At 37.2% G+C, this 22,003-nt stretch overlaps 1 protein-coding gene across 1 annotated transcript in view; it reads left to right on the forward strand.

Moving 5' to 3' along the window:
* The window catches only part of EPHA6 (EPH receptor A6), an 893,585-nt gene that overhangs the window by 838,024 nt on the left and 33,558 nt on the right, over window positions 1-22,003 (forward strand). The window contains 1 exon segment of the mRNA XM_081062963.1: window positions 15,800-15,949. Within this exon segment, the coding sequence (XP_080919089.1) occupies window positions 15,800-15,949 (150 nt within the window).

Here is a 22,003-nt window from a genome sequence, read left to right on the forward strand (position 1 = left end):
TTTTTTTTTGAGTAACTCATTAGGTTTAATATTTCAAGTACTTTTTTACAAGTAGATATTTTTTTTCTTCCTGAATTCTCAGGGCTCTGCTTTAAGTTCAGTTTTGTTTACCAGAAAGATATGAGAACAAGTTTAATGCTGGAAAAGATGTTTACTTAAGCCATAATATGACATGCATACTGAATATATAGCAACTTGCACATCACAGGGAGCTTTCCAGCCAGCACTGGCTTTAAAATCACCAGTGAACTAAAAAACAGTATAAAAATCAGAATGAAGGTATAGATGAAAACCACCATGTCAAAAACACAATCAAATAAATTATTTCCTTTTGTGCTTAAACAGTGGGTAAAGCTGTGGTAACTCTAACTGCTGTTTTTGATGCCTGTATTTCTTCAGCAAGTTCATCTTGGCTTTCTTTCTCTACAGTATGACATTGAGCCCATGTGAAAACCTTTTCCCTGAGCAAATTTGTTGTCATGTGAGGAAAAACAAAGAAAAATTGATTCCATAGGATTTTATAAATGACAACGCTGAAAAACAACCATTTTGAGTGAATGTTCTTTCTTCTCCCCAGTACACATATATCTACATGAGAGAGCAAAGCAAAACAAAACAAAAAGTTGGACACTTGTCCTCCTTCCTCGTCAGGTAAACTACTTAAATTATAAATTTAACATGGACTGAGTCACACAAAAACGATTATGCATTAAAAGGGAAAGGTAAAAGGTAGATTGTTTTTTAAACATGGCAATATTAATTTTAAATATTATAAGAAATCTTTCTAGACTAATTAGCAGGTCTGTAGAGGATTTGCTCTAATACATAAATTTAAAGTGTATGTAAATGATGCTTCTGTAGTGTATGATGATCCTTTAGAAGAGAATTTTTCAAACTTAGTTTTTGAATATTCCTCTCTCCACTTTGTTTACATGGTTTATTTGGACACTCCATTTAAATATGTTAAGCAGAATAAATGTCATTCCATTCTTCTCTGGAATATGGCAAATATCTAACCAGAGGAATTGAAACAGATGGCTTTAACGTATAAAAGTTTGATATCATATGTGATTATTAGAGAATTATTAAATAATGTTACCAACTTCCTACACATGGCAAGATTTTTCTGCTTCTACTCTTCCCTCTATTTTTCTCCTACTCCCCATCAGCAAGTTATAATTCAGCCAAAGTGATCTAAAAAATAAAACAAAACAAAACCTCTAATTTTATCACACCATTGCTTGAAGCATTTCAATGACTTTCCATTGCCACAAGAAATGGTCCAAATTCTTTACATGCCTTAGGAAGCATTTCTCGGTCTGTGAAGTCCTTTGTGATCTCTACCCTGCTCACTTTTCTAGCCTCGGTCTCTCCCCACTCCCCCATCTCACACTGTACTTCTGATTGCACTCAACTTCTCTCAGTGCCTCTAAATGTTATGCTCCCTTTCAAACTGGCTCTTCTCTCACCAGGACCAATCCCTGATCTCCTCCTCTCTTTCACGTCTTTTATTCATCTATTTTCAGTCTTCCATAAGGTCCAAGCCTAGATATCATTTTCTCTTGGAAGCCTTCGCAGATTCTCTCATCTCATGGCACCTACACACCTCAGAGCAGCCTTTATTATGTATCAGTGTCACCCTTTCATGACCTTATGCTACATCTGCAACATTCCTTTAACGAATATTGAGCACCTATTATGTTCAGACTTATTTCTAAGCTCTGAGAAAATTGCAAGGAACCAAGCAAAGTTCCTGCCTCAGAGAACTTATATTCTGCACACAAGTGAATATTTGTTGGTGAGAACAGAGTAAAAGAAAACAGGGCAGTAAGAACAATAGAAAAAGAACAGATCAAGAAGATTACAGAGTGAAATAAGAAAGAGTCAGAAGACATACAAGGTAAAAATGGAAAGGGCTTGTAGAAATCCAAGTTGATCTCTTAAAAGACCCCAACCCATGATATGATTGGCCCTCTTTTATTTAAAACTTTGCCGTTGGGTTATGATACTATTTGAAGATGATAGACATCATTCTCTGCTTCATTCTAGCTGCAGCCAAGTACATGGGATTCTGTCATGTTATGCCATTCAGCCTTCCAATGATGTCCTCCAGAGCCATCTGCTGTCCACAGTGAGCAAGGCTTCAACACCCAAGTGATGCGCTGAAACCTAAGCAAAATGAGCTAGAGGCTATTTTCAAAGCATTGCTTTCCCCAAATTTATTCCCAGGGAAAATCTGCTATAAAACAGTGAATATGTTATGCAAGTAAAATCAGACCTTTCAACCTGCTGGGAATGATGCATGATTGCACACACTTATTGCCAGTGATTCTGCCAGAATTAAAAGTAATTTTATTGTTTTATTAGACATTTTGTGCACAAGGTCAAAAGAGAGGGTTAGGGTCCCTGTCATCCTTTTATACTTAAAAAGTAAAAAGACTTATTTACACCACTTTTTTATCGCATGATGCAGACCTTTAAGCCACAACAAAATCAGGGTGAAAACAAAGAAATCAAAACAAATTGTATATAATGCAACATACAAACAGAGTGTCAGATGCATCCCACATCGTTAAATTCTATTTTCTCTGAGCACATTTCAACTTGCTGTGACATTGTGAAGTCCTGTTGCCTACCATCCTAAATGTCTAATCAAGCCTTTAGTGACACAGCTATTGCTGATGTCTCCCCTTTCATGGCCACTGGTTTCCTCCATGGACAGTGGCCTCTAATCAGCAGCAGTTTTAGGCAACATGCAATTCCCTAGACACACGATGCTGTTCACCCCTCTGTGACTTTGAACTGACCCTTCTCTCGGAAGGGATGTCCCAGCCTCTTTGTCTTACTAGTCAAACTCCTACTTTTCTTTTAAACTCTACCTAAAACATGACCTCAATTGTGATGCCTCTCTGCTTCTCCCCATAACAATCCAAACAGCTGGTCCTTCTTTTTTGCCACCAAATGAATCTTGTACAGACTTCCGTTAGAGCACCTACCCTCTGTGATGTCATTATTTGTTTACGTTGATGTGTCTCCCACTGTAATGTGATCTCCCTGAGGATGAGGAGGGTGATTTGTGACTCAAGCACCAGGCATGTGAGATGTGTTTAAAAAAATGTTTGATTGGAAAAAAAAAGTGAATGAATGAATGAATGCCACCAGTGACCTTGAGTGCCCCTCTGGGTAATGAATGCCCTTAATACACTGAAAATTCAGATTGGGAAATTTCCCTTTCTTGTTTTCCTTATCATTAACCAAGTTCATAATGATGACTAAGGAGGAACTAAAAAGCAAAATTTGAATTCCACTTATACACCATGGTGCTGAGATTGTGCTATTCATTTTACATCATTTGCCTAATTCATCTCATCCAGTCATCCCTTCAGCAAATAATTATCAAATTCCTATTATAATCATAGCACCATGCTAACTACTGTAAAGTAGAGTGCAAAGAAGAATAAAAGACCTCCAAGATTTTTATTTCCTTACTAGGAAGACAGTACATCTGCATTTTAAAAAGCCAAATAGTAGTGCATAGAAGGTCTATGATGCTCAGTGCCAAATGAGTGAGGCCGACAGTGGGCGTTAGAGGCAGGCGTAAGAGGAGTGATCACGTTAGTCATGAGTAAAATAGGAGTTAAGGGAAGAGTTGACAAGACAGTATTCCATGTTGGAATCATGGAATGAACAAAGGTTTTACTGTGTAAATTTTCCCAGCTAAGACCCTAAGGCTATAAGATAATTGTCCTCCATACTTTAACCAGTTTGTCCCAACATTAAAACTTATTCAAAAGTACTAGCATTTCAATATTTTACTCAGCCAAAGTCTACTTTTAAAATAGATTAATTTGTATTAAACACTTTTTGGCATTTCAAGCTCCAGGTACTTCCAGGCTTTTCTCAAGTTCCTACCCACCTTTGGCTGTGAGCGCCTGTACCCCGTCTTTCCCACAGTAATGCTTCCTCAGACTTTCAGAAGGCTGTGCCCCCTCCTCTGTTGAGTGTTTATCAGTCTCAGTAGCTGGATCCAAACAGACTGCCTGTAAGGATGTCATATCATCTGGTCTCTCCTCCTCGGGTTACACTCAGAGCTAGCCTTTCTGACAATGGGTAGTTTGAGGTCACAGTTCCACTCTGAACTGATGTATCACGACAGTACATGCCACAGCCACAAGAGAAGACCTGCTTCTCAGATACGTTCAATCAAAGCACTGTGGAGCTGTCAGGAAGAGTCTGATTTAATGTATAAAGTGCCTGTGGGCATAACAATGATGCAGAAAGCAACTGAGCTCAGCACTAACCCTTTCTGTCTACATTTCCTTAGGCAGAAGTGGAATTTGTTTCTTCTTCTGTTTTAACTTACTAGGGTATTATGTGTATTAACACATCATAGAATATGAAACCCTCACATGAACTGCAAAAGCACACAGTCCACACCCCTCAATTTACAGAGAATCTGTAACTTGCCCATGGTCGCACAACAAATCAGTAAAAAGAGGAATTAGAAGCCAGATGTTTTGCTCTAAAATCTCTTTGTCTATCCACATTGCATATACTCTCTCTAAAGTAAGCACCCTTGGGTTTATGAGAATCACTCCTATGTAGGCCCCAAAGTCCTATCTACATATTTTCTCTATCCTTTTTGAATATTTGTTTTCAAACAGCCCTTGCAAATAATACTAGTATAAATATAGACATACCTCATTTTATGCAGTCTCTTTTCCTAATGACAGGATCTGAAATTTACCCCAAATAAGTAGCATCTACTTATGGATGGAAATAAATGATAGAAGTATTACTGCTTTTTATTAGTATTATTCTCACAGGGCAACCTGATAAGAAACCAAAGTATTCACTCTTTAGTGATTTACATCAATTCAAGGCCATTCAGATAAAAATGCTTTGTAAACACTCAAATAAATGTTATATACATGAAGAGTATCATTTTATATATTACATTAGTATTTAATGTATTAAATATCTCCATGTGAATGACCCAAAATAATGAATCCTTCACTCCCTTTTTTTGATTTATGTGGTACAGTTTTTTAAACTATTATTTCTGTACTGATTTTCAAAGGTTTGGGACATAAAAACTATAGATGATAACCTTTAAAAAACTTCATTAAAATACACTGAGGAGGTATAGAGGGGTAATTAGTCTTCCATAGAACTACACTAAAAAGGAAAGAGAGACAGAGAATAACTGAAGAGAGATGATATAGAGAAGAGTGGTACTGTTCAGAGAAAATGAGAATTGTATTTTTTAACTCTTAGTATCAGCTATCCCTTTGAGACTTTACCATACAGTATATTTGTAAAACCATAATGAATGATAGGTTGTTTTCAAAAAATTCTCTGTATTGTCAGTGGTGTTTAAGTATCTGCATTCATATACAATGGCAGTCCTCATAATAATATGTGTGTTTACTTCTCACACATTACAGTAACATTGTGTCCTCCTTTATCTACCCTATAGGATGAAGTAGAAAATCTAATTTAACAGATGTCCCCCAGAATAGTGTTATTCACTTAATGATGTATCACCTACTTTCTCAATGAGATTTAGTACTGAGAAAAGACAACTATGAATTATTTTCAGGAGCAATTAAGGAGGAAGCAGGTCAAGAGGATTCTAATTCTTGAGGCTTTGAATAGCACTATAAGCTCTTTTTTATTACAGGAACAAAAACTTAGTATTCAGTGAGCTTTTTATCCTTTTTTTCTGTTCAATAAATTTATAACATATGTTTATCCAGCTGATTGCCACTCAAATCAAGATATGCACCATTCCCATTCCCTTGGGTAGACCACTTTTTTTTGTCTCTCATATATATTTTATTTATTTATTTATTTACTTACTTACTTATTTACTTATTTATTTAACATTCAGTGTTATTTTATATTAATTTTAGGTGTACACCATATTAATTAGACATTATATAATTTAAGAAGTTATCCCCAGATCAGTCTAGTACCCACCTGTCACTATACATAATTATTACCATATTATGGACTGTATTCCCTATGCTTTACTTTTACATCCTCATGACTGCTTTGTAACTACCAATTTGTACTTCTTAATTCCTTCACCTTTTCACCTTGCCCCCTGATGCCCTCCCTTCTATCACTCCAATAAATCTAGTACCCATCTGGCATCATAAATAGATATTATAATATTATTGACTATATTCCTCATGCTATACCCCACATTGCATGCCTCCAATGTAACAACAAATTTGTATTTGTTAATCCCTGCCCCTTTTTCACCTACCCCAGACCCCCTCCCATCTGGCAACCATCAAAATGTTCTCTGTATCTATGAGTTTGTTTCTGTTTCATTTGTTTATTTTGTTCTATAGATTCCATAAGTAAAACCACATGACATTTTTCTTTTTCTGTCTGACTTACTAAACTCAGCACAATAGTCTCTTGGTCTATCAATGCTGCAAATGGCAAGATTTCATTCTTCTTTTACATGTGAGTAATATTCCATTGTATATATGTACCACCTCCTCTTTCACCATTCATCCATTCAGAGACAACCAGGCTGCCTCCATATCTTGGCCATTGTAAGCAATGCTGCAATGAACATATGGATGCACATGTCCCTTCAAATTAGTGTTTTGGGTTTCTTCAGATAAATACCCAGAAGTGGGATTACTAGGTCCTCCTTTGTCTCTTGTTTGTCTTCTTTGTTTTAAAATCTATTTATTGTGGTATAAGTATTGCTACCCCAGCTTTTGTTTGTTTGTTTGTTTGTTTGTTTACATTTTCATGAAATTGCTTTTTCTATCTCTTTACTTTCAGTATGTGTTTTCAATCTGAAGTGAGTCTCTTGTAGGGAGCATATACATGGATATTGTGTTTTGTTTTGTTTTTTATCCATTCAGCCACCCTATGTCTTTTGATTAGAGCATTTAATCTATTTAAATTTAAGTAATCGTTGATAGAGGTGTAGTTATTGCCACTTTATTTTTCTATTTTTTATCTTTCTTTTTTTTTCATCTTAAACAAGTCATTCTAGCATTCTTTGTAATACTGGTTTGGTGGTGATAAACTCCTTTAGTTTTTTCTTGTCTGGGAAGCTTTTTATCTATCCTTCTATTCTAAATGACAGCTTTGCTGGGTAGAGTAATCTTGGTTGTAGGTCTTTGTTTTTCACCACTTTGAATATTTATATCAATCCTTTCTGACCTGTGAGGTTTATGTTGAAAAATCAGCTGATAGTCTTATGGGAGCTACCTTGTAGGTAATTAACTGCTTTTCTCTGGCTGCTTTTAAGATTCTTTCTTTGTCTTTAACTTTAGGCATTTTAATTATGATGTGTCTTGGTGTGGACCTGTTTGAGTTCATCTTGTTTGGGACTCTCTGCACTTCCTGGGCTTGAGTGTCCATTTTTTTCTCCAAGTCAGGAGAGTTTTCCATCATTATTTCTTCAAATCAGTTTTCAATTCTTTGCTCTCTCTCTTCTCCTTCTGGTGTGATATGAATGTTGTTACACTTGATGTTGTCCCAGAGGCTTCTTAAACTGTATATTTTCAGATTCTTTCTTCCGTTTTCTTTTTGCTATTCTGTTTGGGTGTTTTCTGCTACCTTATCATCTAAATTGCTAATTCTATTCTCTGCTTCATCTAATCTACTATTGATTCCCTCTAATGTATTCTTTCTTTCATTTATTGTAGTCTCTATTTCTGACTGGGTTTATTTTTATGTTTTCTGTCTCTGTTTTTATGTTTCTTAGCTCTTTGTTGAAGTTCTCTCTGATCATTGAGATCATTGAGCATCCTTATAACCAGTGTTTTGAACTGCATCCTGGTAGATTGCAATGTCTCCATTTTGTTTAGTTATTTTTCTGGAGCTTTGTTCTGTCCTTTAATTTGGGACATGTTTTTTTATCTCCCCATTTTGGCTGACTCCCTGTGTTTGTTTCCTTGTATTAAGTAGGGCTGCTATGCCTCCCAGTCTTAGTAGGTATCCTAAGGGGCCCAGTGGTACCATCTCCCTGGTCACCAGAGTTGGGTCCTCCATTTGTGACTCTAGTGTGGGTTGTGTGTGCCCTCCTATTGTAGTTGAGCCTTGGTTGCTGTTTGCATATCAGTGAGAGGGATTGACCTTTGGTGTTATTTGTTCTGAGGACTGGCCATGACTACAGTGGAGGAGCTATTGTGCAGGGATGTACAATATGAAGCAGGATTTGCTTTAGCAGGGCTCTGGTGCCTGTCTAGTCTGCTTTTGGGTATGTTGTCCTTGAAGGTGGCTGGATGATGCTCTCACTGGGTCTGAAGCTGGCCACTGAGTGTGCCAGCTCTGGGGCATTCTGGGTGAGGACCCACTGCAGGCCAAGTTCAGCCACAGCCTTGCCCTGTCCAGGGCCATCTGGCATGACCAAAGTGATCCACAGATGGTTGCTGCCTGCATTGTGCTTGGAGGTGCCTTGAGAGACCAAGCTGCAAACTGAGATCAGCTGTCACTAGTGCTGGGCTTAGGGCTTCTCAGCCAGAGGTATGGGACACACTGAAGCCAGATGCTGAGTATTTGGGTCTGCAGTGTTAGCCAAGACAGGCTATTTGTGTGGAAAATCCACTGGAAGCAGCTTGAGTGGGCCTGTAAATTGAGTGAGAAAGGATCTCAGAATCACCTGGGTGAGGTGAATGAATGTTAGCCAGGTTGATGTTAGCCAGGAGACTCAGATATGGTGGTTGCCTGCGTCTCCATTCCAGGGAGGAGGGCTCAACAAAGAAACAATGGTTTCTGCTAGCTCCTCAGTCTGAGAGAAAGCTTCCCCTCTAGCCCTCATCCTGAAGCCAGACAATTCAGTTCCTCCCCGTATGTCCCTGGCACCTTTAGAGCTACTGCCCCAGCACTGGAGCTCAGAGCAATTGAGTCCATCAGTGAGTAAGTCCATGTTTGGGCCTTTTAAGAGAAATTCCTGGGACTACAGCTGCTCTTGTCTCACTCAGGCAAAATCTCTGCTGGTTTTCACAGCCAGAAGTTATGGGGACTTCTCTCCCCTGCACCTAAATCCTGGATTGGGAAACCCTGGCTGGGACCCTTCACTCCTCCAGAGGGAACCTCTGCAGCTGAGATATCACTACCAATTTTTAATGATCAGATGTGGGTGTGGGACTAGCCTATTCTGTTTCTCTGCCCCTCCTACCAGTTTTGAGGTGGCTTCTTCTGTATGTCCTTAGTTGTAGTCCTTAGATTCAGCTAGACTTCAAGCAATTCTCAGTAATAGTTGTTCTGTAGTTTAGTTGTAATTTTGATGTAGTTGTGAGTGTAGGTAAGTACAATGTTTACCTACGCCACCATCTTGACCAGAAAATTGAGTTGTTTATACATTTAGAGAAGGAATAAAAATGTAGTATAGTTCCAGGTAGATACTGTAAGGAGTGGAGAATATCTTTCCATAGTTAAGAATTGTTTTTTAGGGAGTGGAAAACAAAGTGCGTTAGCTATTCATGTTTATTTGAAGTCATTTTATAAAAATCATCATCTAGATAAATTTCAAAATTAGATAATTATTTCATAATCAGAACAGGGATGTTGGGTTAAAGTTAGAGTGGGGGAGAGGCAACAGCAATGTCCACAGGAGCCAGGAGGATAATGTAAATAGGTCAAGTATGTCTGATGAAAGACTTAGTGAGATAGTAAAGTGGAATGGTGGAACTCTGGAGAGCCTACATTCTGTATAAAGACATTTAGAGTCACCTTAAAAAAAAACCAAAGTAGTCATGAATAACATAACTGCAGGCCTATCTCAGTCCAAGAGCAAACAGTTGGTAAGCTCTGGATTTATAAAATCAAGACCCTGAGACCTCAGTAAACACCCACACAAAAGTCCTTGGATGGGAAATGAAAACCTGGACCAAGAAACAATGCTAGGAAGTCTTTGTGTTATATAAAAGTATAAAAACTATTTGTTTCATCTGTTTGTGGCCTAAAACAATGCTACTTACCATAGATTTCTACAGTGCTTATCATCCTGTAAAAGCTGTTATTAAGAATCAATGACTTATATTTTTAAGCTATGCCAAAAAAGGATCTTTTGCTTACAGCAAAAGTATCTTACTCTAGAATCTGTGAATTCCTTGATACTGATGCAAAATTGTGTGTGTGTGTGTGTGTGTGTGTGTGTGTGTGTGTGTGTGTGTCTACATGTGCATTTTTTGAGGGGAGAAGATTTGTAGCTTATCCAATGTGTCACAACCCCACAAAGAGAAGAGAAATGCTCAAAAAAAGGCAGGAAATCCAGAAAGAATCACTATCAGGCAGATTCAGCTATAGGAAGAAATCTGGCTGCCAACATTCCACCATAGATAATGTTCTTTGAGGACAGAATTCTACCTGTGAAAGAATAAGATAAATGAGGTATGTCTTCAGGCACAGGTGAGACAATGGCAGGGATATAAGCATGGAACCAAACTCACTAGACCAAGGCACACAGATTTCCTCAAACTAGACGAGACAAGATCTAAATTACATGAACTGAATTAGAGCTTGTCCATCAGCAGAATTGATTTGGTGCTTCTGGCTCCTGAAAGCACTTCTTTGAGAAGATTAGTCCTGAGTCTGGGCAGTGACTCTAGATGAAGGAATTGGGATGCTGGTCTGGGCTAAAAGTCAAGGAGATCTCCAAAAAAAGGCAAATTGTAAATACATTAAATTAAGAAAACAAATAACATTTGCTGAGTGCCTACCATGTTTTGGTAGCTAAGAGGTGCTTCATGTGTACTATCTCATATAATCCACTTAATAAATGATACCTAGAAGCCAAAATATGAGAAGTTTCTCGACTACAAATCAATTTATTCCATCATAGCCCTGTCTTTCTTTCTTCAAGGAAGAACAGATATTATCCTCATATTTCAGAAAAGGATAAAACTTCACACAGTACCAAAATTGCCACAGATCAGTAAACCTCAATGAAAAAAGGGAGTACATGCCCCTCTGGGGTGGGGGTGGGGGGACTTAGTTTTAAAAGTGTTATACAATCTAATATAGTTGCACATTATAATATTATAATTTGTTGATTTGGGAATACAAACTAAAAAGAAATGCTCAGAGACAGACTTATTTCTCAAGATCAGTAATTTTCAAAAGAAAAAGAAATACCCCCCTCGGTGAGGGTTGTCTGTGTCACTAATATGTGTGTGATCTTTCTGTGATTTGCCGTGACTTCCCAGGACACCATAGTAAATTAAGACAGAAGATCCCACAATGCTGATTCCTCCACCAATACTCCCAAAACCAGACGACCTCGGCCACTGATAAGAAATTCTAATGTAAAGTGATCTTTCACTGAACACATTAATGCCTCTTTCGTCGACATCAATAAGTCTCCATATAAAGAGTTTTCCAAATAACCAATACTTCCCCATTAAGAGTTAAAAAACACAAGGGGAAAAAAGTCAATGTCCTGGTTCTGTACCTTCTAAGATGTATTATTCATGGTGATGCCTTCTTTTGAAAAAAGCATTTGAGTTATTCTAACTCTTCCTTAGGATGATAACTGTGACCATTAATTACTGGCCTGGATGTAAAACAAGAGTGTGCTTGTCTCCTTTACTGTCTGTCATCAAGCTACCTGTTCACACAGTCTAAGTACCAACTCATATGGCCTATTTCTTTAACAATTTAATGGGAGCTGAGATGCTGTAGGCAAACATTAAAACATTTACCATTTTATGATCATTAATTCAAATCTCCTCATTTGGCAGATCTGAAATATAAGATTCAGAGTTAAGACTTGGCCAAGGTCACACAGTGGATTATAAAAGAGTTTCATCTCACTTAGAGTTTTCAATTCATGAAAAAAAATATTGTTTAGTCAAAACTGTCATTAGAAATTCCTTAAATTAATCATTAACCATAGTATATGTATTTTCTGTACTATAATTCTTATAATCACTGACATTTAGGTACTACAGAGATAGACTGGGGAAATAAGAAAAGCAAAGTCTGCAGGTAGATTGTTGTCTATTCAAACCCATTGCCTTTAAGATAACCATCAATCCAGTAATGAGAAAATACGAGATTTTTGTGTGTGTTCTTGTATCTCAAAAGAATTTTCCATCTGGCTTCTGTATTAAACCTGTGTAACCTTGCTGTTTGTGTCTTCAACTGATTGTGTCCTCTGTTGAAGATTAGAGGGTTAGGTTCTAAAACTCAGATGTTAGTTCAATATACCTAGAACTCTACTCCTGGGGTTTAGGGCTTGCAGGCATACAAGGCTCCTTGTTCCCTTTTCAGCACTTTTTCTTCTACAACCTCACTACATACATACTAGACAACAAGCCCTGAATATGACTTGAAAAACAGAAAAAAAGTTTTGCGAACAACATTTTCAGTGGCAGTTTCATTGGCTTACTTCCTGTTTCTCATTTGTTTCCTAAGTGATTAAACTTGCTGCAGAAGGGAGGTATTAGTAAATGAGAAGCCTTTTGAGTTCCATTCAGTCATTAAATTTGATCAGCATCTTTGGTAACTTTTTTTTTCTCATAAGTATATGGTAAAAAAAAAGATGAAATGTTCCAACAATTGTAATTTCAAATCTAAAGTACTGTTTGTTCATTCCTGAAGCCAGAAAAAAAACAATCTGGTAGTTTATGCTTTGATAAATGATACCTTAGTACATGACCTCTGTCTATGAGTCAAGATTTGGAGCAAAAATAAGTAGATGAGATTAAGCCACAAAGTTGGTCCATTCAACAAAAGATAAAAGAAGAAGAATTAGGCTTCTGCGCTTCCTCTGAAGTAGGAAAAGGGATAGAAATCATGCAGTAATCTTAAGGACCTCTCTCTACCCTTCTGTCTCATCTTGCACTTAGATATAAACTATATCCCGTATATGTACTCCCATTAGAAAACGAGTTTTGAATACTTCCTTATCTCCATCCATATATGCTCAAAATTATTCTAGTTTGTGCACACTGTCAGGTTCATGTTACCATGCATTTTTGTTAATTAGAATTGTATCTCTTGTATCAAAACTGTGCCAATTTTTCATCCTTTGTTTTAAGATTTTTTTTCTAGCTCTCACTTTCCATTACAAGATGACACTAGAATAGAATTTGAAATAAAGATGTACTGTCTGTTTTGCAGTGTTGCTCATCTTAGGAAAAATATTTTTGGTTTTTTTTGTTTGTTTTTTAACAGGAGTAGTATTATATGTTAGTGTACTATGGCTGCTATAACAAAATACTGCAGACTGGGTGGCTCAAACAAATACAAATTTATTTTTCACAGGGGCTGGAGGCTGGACATCCAAAATCAAGGCGTCAACTGGTTTGGCTTCTCCTGAGGGCTCTCTCCTTGGCTTGCACGTGGCCTCTTTCTTGCTGTGTCCTCACACAGTCCTTTCTCTGTGCCTGCACACCTCTGGTGTCTCTTCACTTTCTTATAAAGACACCAGTCATACTGGATTAGTACCCACCCTCAGGACCTCATTTAACTTTAATTACCTCTTTAGAAGCCCTGTCTGTAAATACAGACACATTGGGGGTTAGGGCATCAACATATGAATTTTAAGAGAACAAATTCAGTCCATAACAGATAGCAATACAATTAACCAAACATTCTATAATACCCCTGCCCTTAAGGGGAAAAAAAAAATCCTAGGAAATAAAGTGACAAAGTAACCATTTATATGTGATCACAAATTACATGAAATATAAGTTTATATGTGAATCATTTATATGAGCTACCTATCATTTAAAAGTGAACTCACATAAAATAACCCTTAACTTTGAGTGTTCTTGTCCTCTCCTGAAGTGCAGACCACAACAGTTTTTTCAAAACACTACTTTATGTTCTGTTGGATCATTTACAATGTTCCCATTTCTGAATTTTTTAATACTCTGGGTTAGGATTGCCAGATTTAGTAAATAACTATATAGCACACCCAGTTAAATTTCAATTACAGATAAACAATATTTTTAGTACAAATGTCTCATGCAATATTTGGAACATACACACAAAAAAAGTGCATTCCTTTAGAGGATATACTTATACTAAAAAAAAGTATTTGCTATTTATCTGAAACTCAAATTTAACTGTGGGTTCCATATTTTATCTGGCTACTCTACTTTGGGTTCAAGAATGAATCTTCCCCTCTCTCTTCTTCCCCTGCCCACCTCTTAAACTAATGTCACCAACTCTGTAAATTTAATTTCCTGAACTTAATTTGGAAAATTTGCTGCCCCAAAACATGAAAACCCCTAGGTTTCAGGCTTTCTTCCATTATACTACTCTGATAGTACATGGTTATGGATACTCAGTGTTAAAACATTAAAGTTGTGGCCCAACTTTTCTTCCATGCTGAAGTATTCACATCTTTATATCAATGCCCCATAATATTACTATAGCATTAATAGAGATTATATGCTTAATAATGTGGAGAGGAATCTCTAAACTTCTAAATCTCTGTATCTCTAAATCCTGGGCTCAGTCTACTCACATGTAAAATCAGGGAATTTAATTCAAGGTATTTTCCCAAGGTTCCTTCTAACAATTCTTAAATTCTACAATTCTTTAAAAAGAATTTTCCTCTAATGCGCTCATTTGCCTTGTGAAACCTAATTGTTCCTATTTCAGTTGAATCCCTTTTCTCATCAAGTAAGTAGTTTTTAGATTATTAAATAAGTAGTGTTTAGATGTCTGAATTAATGGCTTCACCTTTAAAGATGTTGGGCCTAAATTCCTCAAGGGCCAAAGAATGCACCCTTTATTTCCTTCCAACCCCGCTCGCCCTGACACCAGACTTTGCACACAGTGGGTGATCGGATGAGATGATCCTAAAAGTGTTGATAGTGTTGAGACAATTCCGTTGTGGTGGGTTCTGACTGTCAAAACCATTTGCTGGGAACAGAAGCCAGCTCAGCGGTGATACCGAAGTCTGGGAGCAACTCGTCGTTCTCTTCCGCCATCTAGTGGCATCAGGGTTCTCTCGTCCGCTCATCTGTTCAGAGCTGCAAAGATTTCAGATTGTAAATCGAATGGATGAATTGTTTTATTCTTGTTATTATAGTAAAAAGGGATTTATAGAATACTTAAAGAGATAAAATGAAATAAATGCTGATAAAAAATAAGTATAACACAATAGCCGACTATAGTACCTGAATAGTATAATTTAAAGTTATGCAATTTAGTTTCTTTAATATGTTCAGGTATTAAATTGAACATAAAGAACAAAAATAAAAACTAGTCTAAAGTGTTATAAAGAACGATTATCCTTCTCAGGTGCTCTTGTTTAATGTTAAAGTATTTTTTAACTTAAAATAAATGTAATCACAGCAGATGAAAAGGAGAGAAAGGGAAAGGAAAGTTCTGATAAACATTGAATTGGTAAAGAATGCCTCAGTTCCGTGTTTAACCATTTGCCTTCAATTAAGTTAGAACTTATTATCATTATTATTTATACATGCAATACAATGTTTAATGAATTCTGAATGAATTTAGTTTTAATGTCCTATAATCTGGAACTTTCTTCAAATGGAATGATAGTGAGTTTAATTGTGTGAATCTAAAGTGAAAATAAATTTCTCTAATGAATGAAATAAAATATTTCTGAAGTGTGACTTATTTCCCATTAAAGCTGTTTCCACTGATTAACTACTATAGGAAAAATATTTCTGACATTATGATATTATTCTGGTTTTCTTTTTCTTTTTATTTAAAGTGCCAACACTATCATGCAGTATATAGGTCTTCCTAAGGAAATACATTTAATTGGAATGCCATTTTGTTTTTAAATACCCTGGTGAGCCAGCTGAGAAACCTCCAATTTGTTTTCCAGGGTGGGAAAATCCCCATCAGATGGACAGCCCCAGAAGCTATTGCCTACAGAAAATTCTCCTCGGCAAGCGATGCGTGGAGCTATGGCATAGTCATGTGGGAGGTCATGTCCTATGGAGAGAGACCTTACTGGGAAATGTCTAACCAAGATGTAAGTACCACCGATAGTTGAACTGCCATTTTTGTGAGCGTAAACGCATTAGCACTGAGAGGGAAATATGCCTTTGCCCTAACTCAGATTAGGCCTGATCTTCCTGAGAGTCCTCCAGGGCCTGTGGCGGAGTTTGCAAAGCTAAGTAAGTAACCTTTCCCTCTGAGTGGTATTTGGCGTCATAGGAGCCAGCTGGTGGGCTTTGCCGCACGAGTTCCGGATCCACATCCTGTATCTGAGGCTTTCATACACATTGCTCTAATGCAGTATAACTGCTTATGCAACAGCCTTGACCTACAAGTAACAAAGAAGAAAGAGTAATGTTTACCAATCATTTCTTCCTTAGGGCAATTTAATGTCCCACTGTAAAGAGCAAAGTAATTTAGACTACATATTGGTTAGTAGAAAAAGATTGAATGCTTTCAGGCAATGTATTGTCAATATATGTCATCTAGTATGGTTCTTTTAAAATATGTGCATGACCCTTTATGCAATCTATTTTGTTTCTGTTTTATCTACTAAACTTACCTAGGTGGTTAATAATACTACAGAATCAGATAGTTAACACACATTTGACCTCTATGACCTGTCCAGAGTGATGGACACATTAGCCAGAAAATGCAAGTACCCTAACAATGTAAATAAGTGTGCTGTCAGAACGGAAAATATATTTTAATTTCCTTCTTCCTCATCTCAGAATTCAGACTCAGTCCATTCACTTGCCTTCCTCGATGTACCTAATGGTTTCTGAGACAATGCCAATGAGAAATCACCTCTAATATAATTCTGAATGTTCATAGGTGAAAACAAAGACAATGTAACTATACAAAATCTCCACACACTGAGAGTACACTTACTGTCACATCTCCTTTCTTTTTTCTAGTCAATTGCTTCAGCAGCCCCTCCTCACCTCTCACCTCATTGCTGCATCCCAACTTCTTACTCCAAGTATCGTAAGGACTTATTCAGTCACAGAGAAAGTTTATCCTTCTCTAATACCAGGCAGAGAGAAGACTGGGTTTGGGTTTGCCCACCATGGCTGTTGTTTCTCCCTGCCACAGAGCATTAGTTTCAAAGCCTCTTCAGTCCTGTTCAGTCCTTGCGTGCCTACTGACTCTGTGCAGAATGCCATGTTCACAAACCTGCATGGTTTCCTGCCCCCTGGATGATTGTCTTATGATCTGTGGTACACTGTACCACAGATTTAGTAACCACAGCCATCATTATGTAGACTATGAAAGTCAATTAACTTATCAAAGTGCCCAAGTTTCATGACCAATAAATACAATGAAAGGACTGGGTTAGATGATTTGTAATGGTAAAATGCTATTGTTTTGCAATCCCTGGAAAAATAATTATCACACCATATCAGCTAAAGAATGATTCAAATTATTCTTTTGAAGTTTAGGACATTCCTGAATCTCTGTAGAGGGGACAAAAATGAGGCAGACTTCCAGAGAGCAGAGCAGGTACAAGTGAAGACCTCAGACAACAAGACAGATTTTTTAAAAGAGCCTCCTCTGAAAAAAAAAACAAACAAACAAAAAAACCCAAATGTGTAGTTTCCAACATAGACCACCAAGTGTTCTTAATTGTTGCCTGGAATAGTCCAAACCCTGTTGTCAACCCCTTTCTTCCAGGACCTTGCCCATCAGTTTACCCAGCCACTCTGGCCATGTATATCAATGAACTATGGCCAAAATGGCCATTTAGAGAGCGGTTTTGTCTGCTAACTCTCATTTGGCCACAAAGACTGTCTCTAGAACCAGAAGAAGCTACTGCAGCCAGGAAAGGACTCCCAGCAGTAAGCCCATTGTCACTCATTCAGGATGGCTAGTTGCCCACAGCATGAGGCTGAATTCTCCCTCCACCCAGAGTTTGGTTGTTTTTCCAGGACCACGTGGGGGTTAAGCTGGCTGTTTTCATGGTCTTTGAGTAGTTACCAAAAACTATTCAAGCAAGAATCTGAAGATAAGAGGAAGAACAAAACGTTTGGGGGGGAGTGGGGCAGGGTGGGTAGCCAAACCCTTGAGGTCCTAAAATCAAGACTAGAGGAAAGTAGTAACAGCTAAAATTTTTTGTGTATCTTGTGAATATTTTTTGCTGCTGAAGGCAAGACAGTTGAAGTTCTGTTGAACTTCACATAGTGGAAGTCAGCATATCTGTGGCATATCGTGTACCTGGAGTTTCTGTTTGAAAGCAAAACTAGCTTAATCAAAACTTTCCCAGCTGCTCCTCCACAAATGCTGGTTATTCCCTATTTGTCCTGTATTTCTTATTTGTTTGGTCAAAGTATGGTATGATGTTTGACTTTTTTGCAACCAAGGTGCATTTTAAATAAGAAAAGTAATGTTTCAGACAATAAAAATTCAACTATATCTGCTTGACTATTTTATATTTTTACTACATTTTGGTTAGTTTAAGCTATGGGCTTAGTTAAATATGGAACGTTAACATGCTTTATGGTTTTAAATGAGTTTAGGAAATTTCAGATAGTTTCTGGGGAAAAGTCCCTCCATTCTACAGACTGTGGCATACTTTATTACAATGAACAAATCTGAGTTTGCAGAATCTGTTTTAGTGAATAATATAATGTTTCCCAAAGGTCAATGGTATTGGACATTAGGGAAAGGAAATGAGGAAATTAGAGTGCACAGTACTACTCCATAACAGGCTTAACAAACGTAACGACCATCCAGCAGTTAAGTTACTAAACACATGCCAGTCATTGGGCCTGGTGTGCAGGTGGGGGGGATTGAGAATTAGAAAATCCAGTCCTCACTCTCAAGGAGCCCACTGTGGAGGTGAGGAGATGAAGTTTTGACACTTGTAAATCTTTCCCTGCCTCTAAGTAGAGTGTACATACCTCCAGGGGAGACCTCATGCCTTCTATCTTTTTTTATTTTAAATAGAGATAACATTGTGTGAATGAAAGCTTGATATTTTTTAAAAATATATATGCCAATAAAGGCATGCATTCTCTGTTATTCAGGGTTCTTTTGATTATAAATGACAGAAACTCAACCCAAACTAACTTAAGTAAAACTAAATTGTTTTTGTTCATGAGACTAAAGAGGTCATTTAGCAATGCTGGATCTCGGGGATCATGCAGTTTTCTAGTGCTTTTCTGGATCCTTTGACCTCATTTTCTCCTACTGCAAAGGTCTTCTTCTTTGCTTTATTTTTTACACTCCACAGCTCAGCATTCCAGTTCAGCAACCTCAGCGGAATGAGACCTTCTCTCTGTGAAAATTCATATACCAATCCCAAAGAATTCTGATTAGCTCTGGTAGAGTACTGCCTAACCCTGAACCAAAACCATGACAGGAAATGGAGACGTGATTGGCCCAGCTAGGTGTATGTGCCCGCCCGTGCACTCGGAGGTGGGTGGGCACTGGGATTGGCGATTTCCCCCACATCACATGGACTGAGGGAGCCAGTCCCCAGAGGAAAGTACTTGTGCTACCGGAGATATACTATATTGTCCTTTTCCCGTATACATTGTTTTCAAGAGCAATTTTATTTATTGCTATATGAAATGGCACCAAGTTATTAACTTTGTGCATCACTGTATTCTATAATAGTTAGGCAGCAGGTGGATTGGCAAGATGATGAGAGCTTTAGAGCAGGGTTTCTCAGCCTCAGAAATATTGACATGTTGGGCCAAATAAATCTTTGTTGTGGGGGTTATGCTGTGCATTGTGGGATGTTGAGCAGCATCCCGGACTCTACCCACTATATGGCAGCAGCACCCTCCAAGTCATTACAACCAAAACTGTCCCCAAGCATTGCCCAGTCAGAGATGGGACACAAAAAGCACTGCCAGTTAAAAGCCAGTGCTTTAGAGCTAGAAAGATCTGGGTTCAAATCTCAGTCCATGATTTACTGGCCATGTAATCTTAGGCAAGTGGTTTAGGCTTTCTGAGATACCATCTGTAATGGGACTCAAAATACTCAACTGCAGGATTTGAATTACAGATAATTGTACATGGACAGCGTTTAATCGATGGTAATAATCAAAACTTGCATTTTTCTGAGCTTACGGGCCAAGTGTTTTAGATGATTAGCTCATTTAATCTTTAAAATAATTATCTAAGGTAGATACTATTATTACTAGATAAGAGAACTGAGGCTTTCTAGGAAGTTTAAGTAACTTACCCAATGTCACCAGCTAGTTAATGGTAGAATTGAAACTCAAGCCCCCTGCTTACTCCAAAGTGCATGCTTTTACCCTCTATGCTATCCTGTAGAAGTCTAAATTTCAAAGGCATCTCCAAACCACAGACATTCTACATCATGAGATCAAAGCATCTTTAATTATGTATGCCACTCTGTTAGAAGAGAAGTGTTTTCATTGTTTCCTATTAGCAAAAGAATGTGTATTGACTCACTGTTGTTTGCAACTATAAATCTTTTCTGCAGTATTTTGTGTCGTGATGTTAAAAATTTATAAAATGTACCATATTTATTGAATTTCTTAAAAATAGTTAAGGCAGTTGCTTAAAATCAAATTCTAATGATCGGCATATTTAGCCTATTACCAAAAACGTCACAGGCACATCGAAGGTATACAAATCCTTGCTGTTTTCTAGCATTTTTGTTGTTGTTTTTTTTTTAAGGTATTACAGGGGAATATATTTTATTTTCATCCTAGTTCAAAATAATTGTTGTTTACTACATAATGGGAGTACATTGTAATGCTCGGAGCTACACAAGCTCCAAAGATGACACCAAGGGCACTGCAGTTCTTCCAACATTTACACTGTATAATGTGCTTAACAGAAGAAAATGCAAGCAAAACATGAACAGCAGGCAACATTAAATAAGCAAATCCCCACAGAGCTAGTATGTAGGGGAAAAACTAGCACCACATAAATGAGAGGCAACTTGGCTCGAACTAATGATCTGAACGCAAGGCTAGAGACTTGGGTTTGGTTTTGCTTTTCCCTGACATGATGCTGTTTTACAAAAAAAAAAAAAAAAAAAAAAAAAAAAAAAAAATCACCTTGAAACAATTTGAAACCCAAATGCCTCTTGGGTATGGTATCATTTAGGCATATGCTACTAAGGTAGTTCAGTTTCCCAAAAAGAGAACCACTAGCAGGGAACATCTCATTTGAGGTTTACTAAGAAATATAATGCTGCTTCAATATTTTTGTGGTTTGTTTTTCTCCTTATTTTTCAAAAGCTTTTATGAGTTTTGCTTTAGATTGCTTTCGGAAGCTTAACTGAGGAAAAAAATTAGAGTTTATCTTTAGGATTTTTTTTTTTATAGGTGATGTGGTTGGAAATAATCTTTTGACCTTATCTGAATTGATTCCTTTTTCAAATTTAAGAAGGAATCAAATAACCTTATACCATATCTCTTGTTTGCCCTCATAATTCTATAACCTTTCTCAGTTATAGGTCAACATTTCAGCCAAAAATGGTAGATGTGTAGAATCCACTTACCTAGAAATGCAGTATGATTTTATGACTTGGAGAGTCCAGTCATTTCCAATTTTTGTCTCTGATTAGATTTTTCTAACTCTACATTATTATGTAATGGTCCTTGTGTAATGATCTGTGTAAGATACAGTAAATTGCTAAAGGTCCATTCCTATTATTTCAACTTTCCATATTACAGAGGGAATTTTTGCACTTATTTGAATATGTATTCTACCAAAGCAATTTTCAAAATGGCCTTCTTTTTCTCAGTTTTTCAATAATCTCTACTATTGGTACATAAGCAATAGCAATCTTTTAATTAAATCTATACTGGTTACACTGGCATGATACATGTCTGCTACAGAGGCAAGAGTAATAGGGGATATTATGAGATGCAATCAATCACTATTGTAAATAATTCAAATAGTAAAGTTCCAAGTAGAGGAAACCAATAACCAATATGCTATTACCACGTGTAATTTTCAAGGGAATTTTTTTTAACCAAATGCCACAAAGCTAGAACATATACACATATCAGCAATGTTATCATAAAAAAGGTAATTATACCTTCAGTTTCTGTTTGGGAGAAATGTATTCACAGTCTTTTGCTCTTAGAATTTTTATTCC

Source organism: Rhinolophus hipposideros, assembly GCF_964194185.1.
Source record: "Rhinolophus hipposideros genome assembly, chromosome: 2".
Classification (NCBI taxonomy): Eukaryota; Metazoa; Chordata; class Mammalia; order Chiroptera; family Rhinolophidae; genus Rhinolophus; species Rhinolophus hipposideros.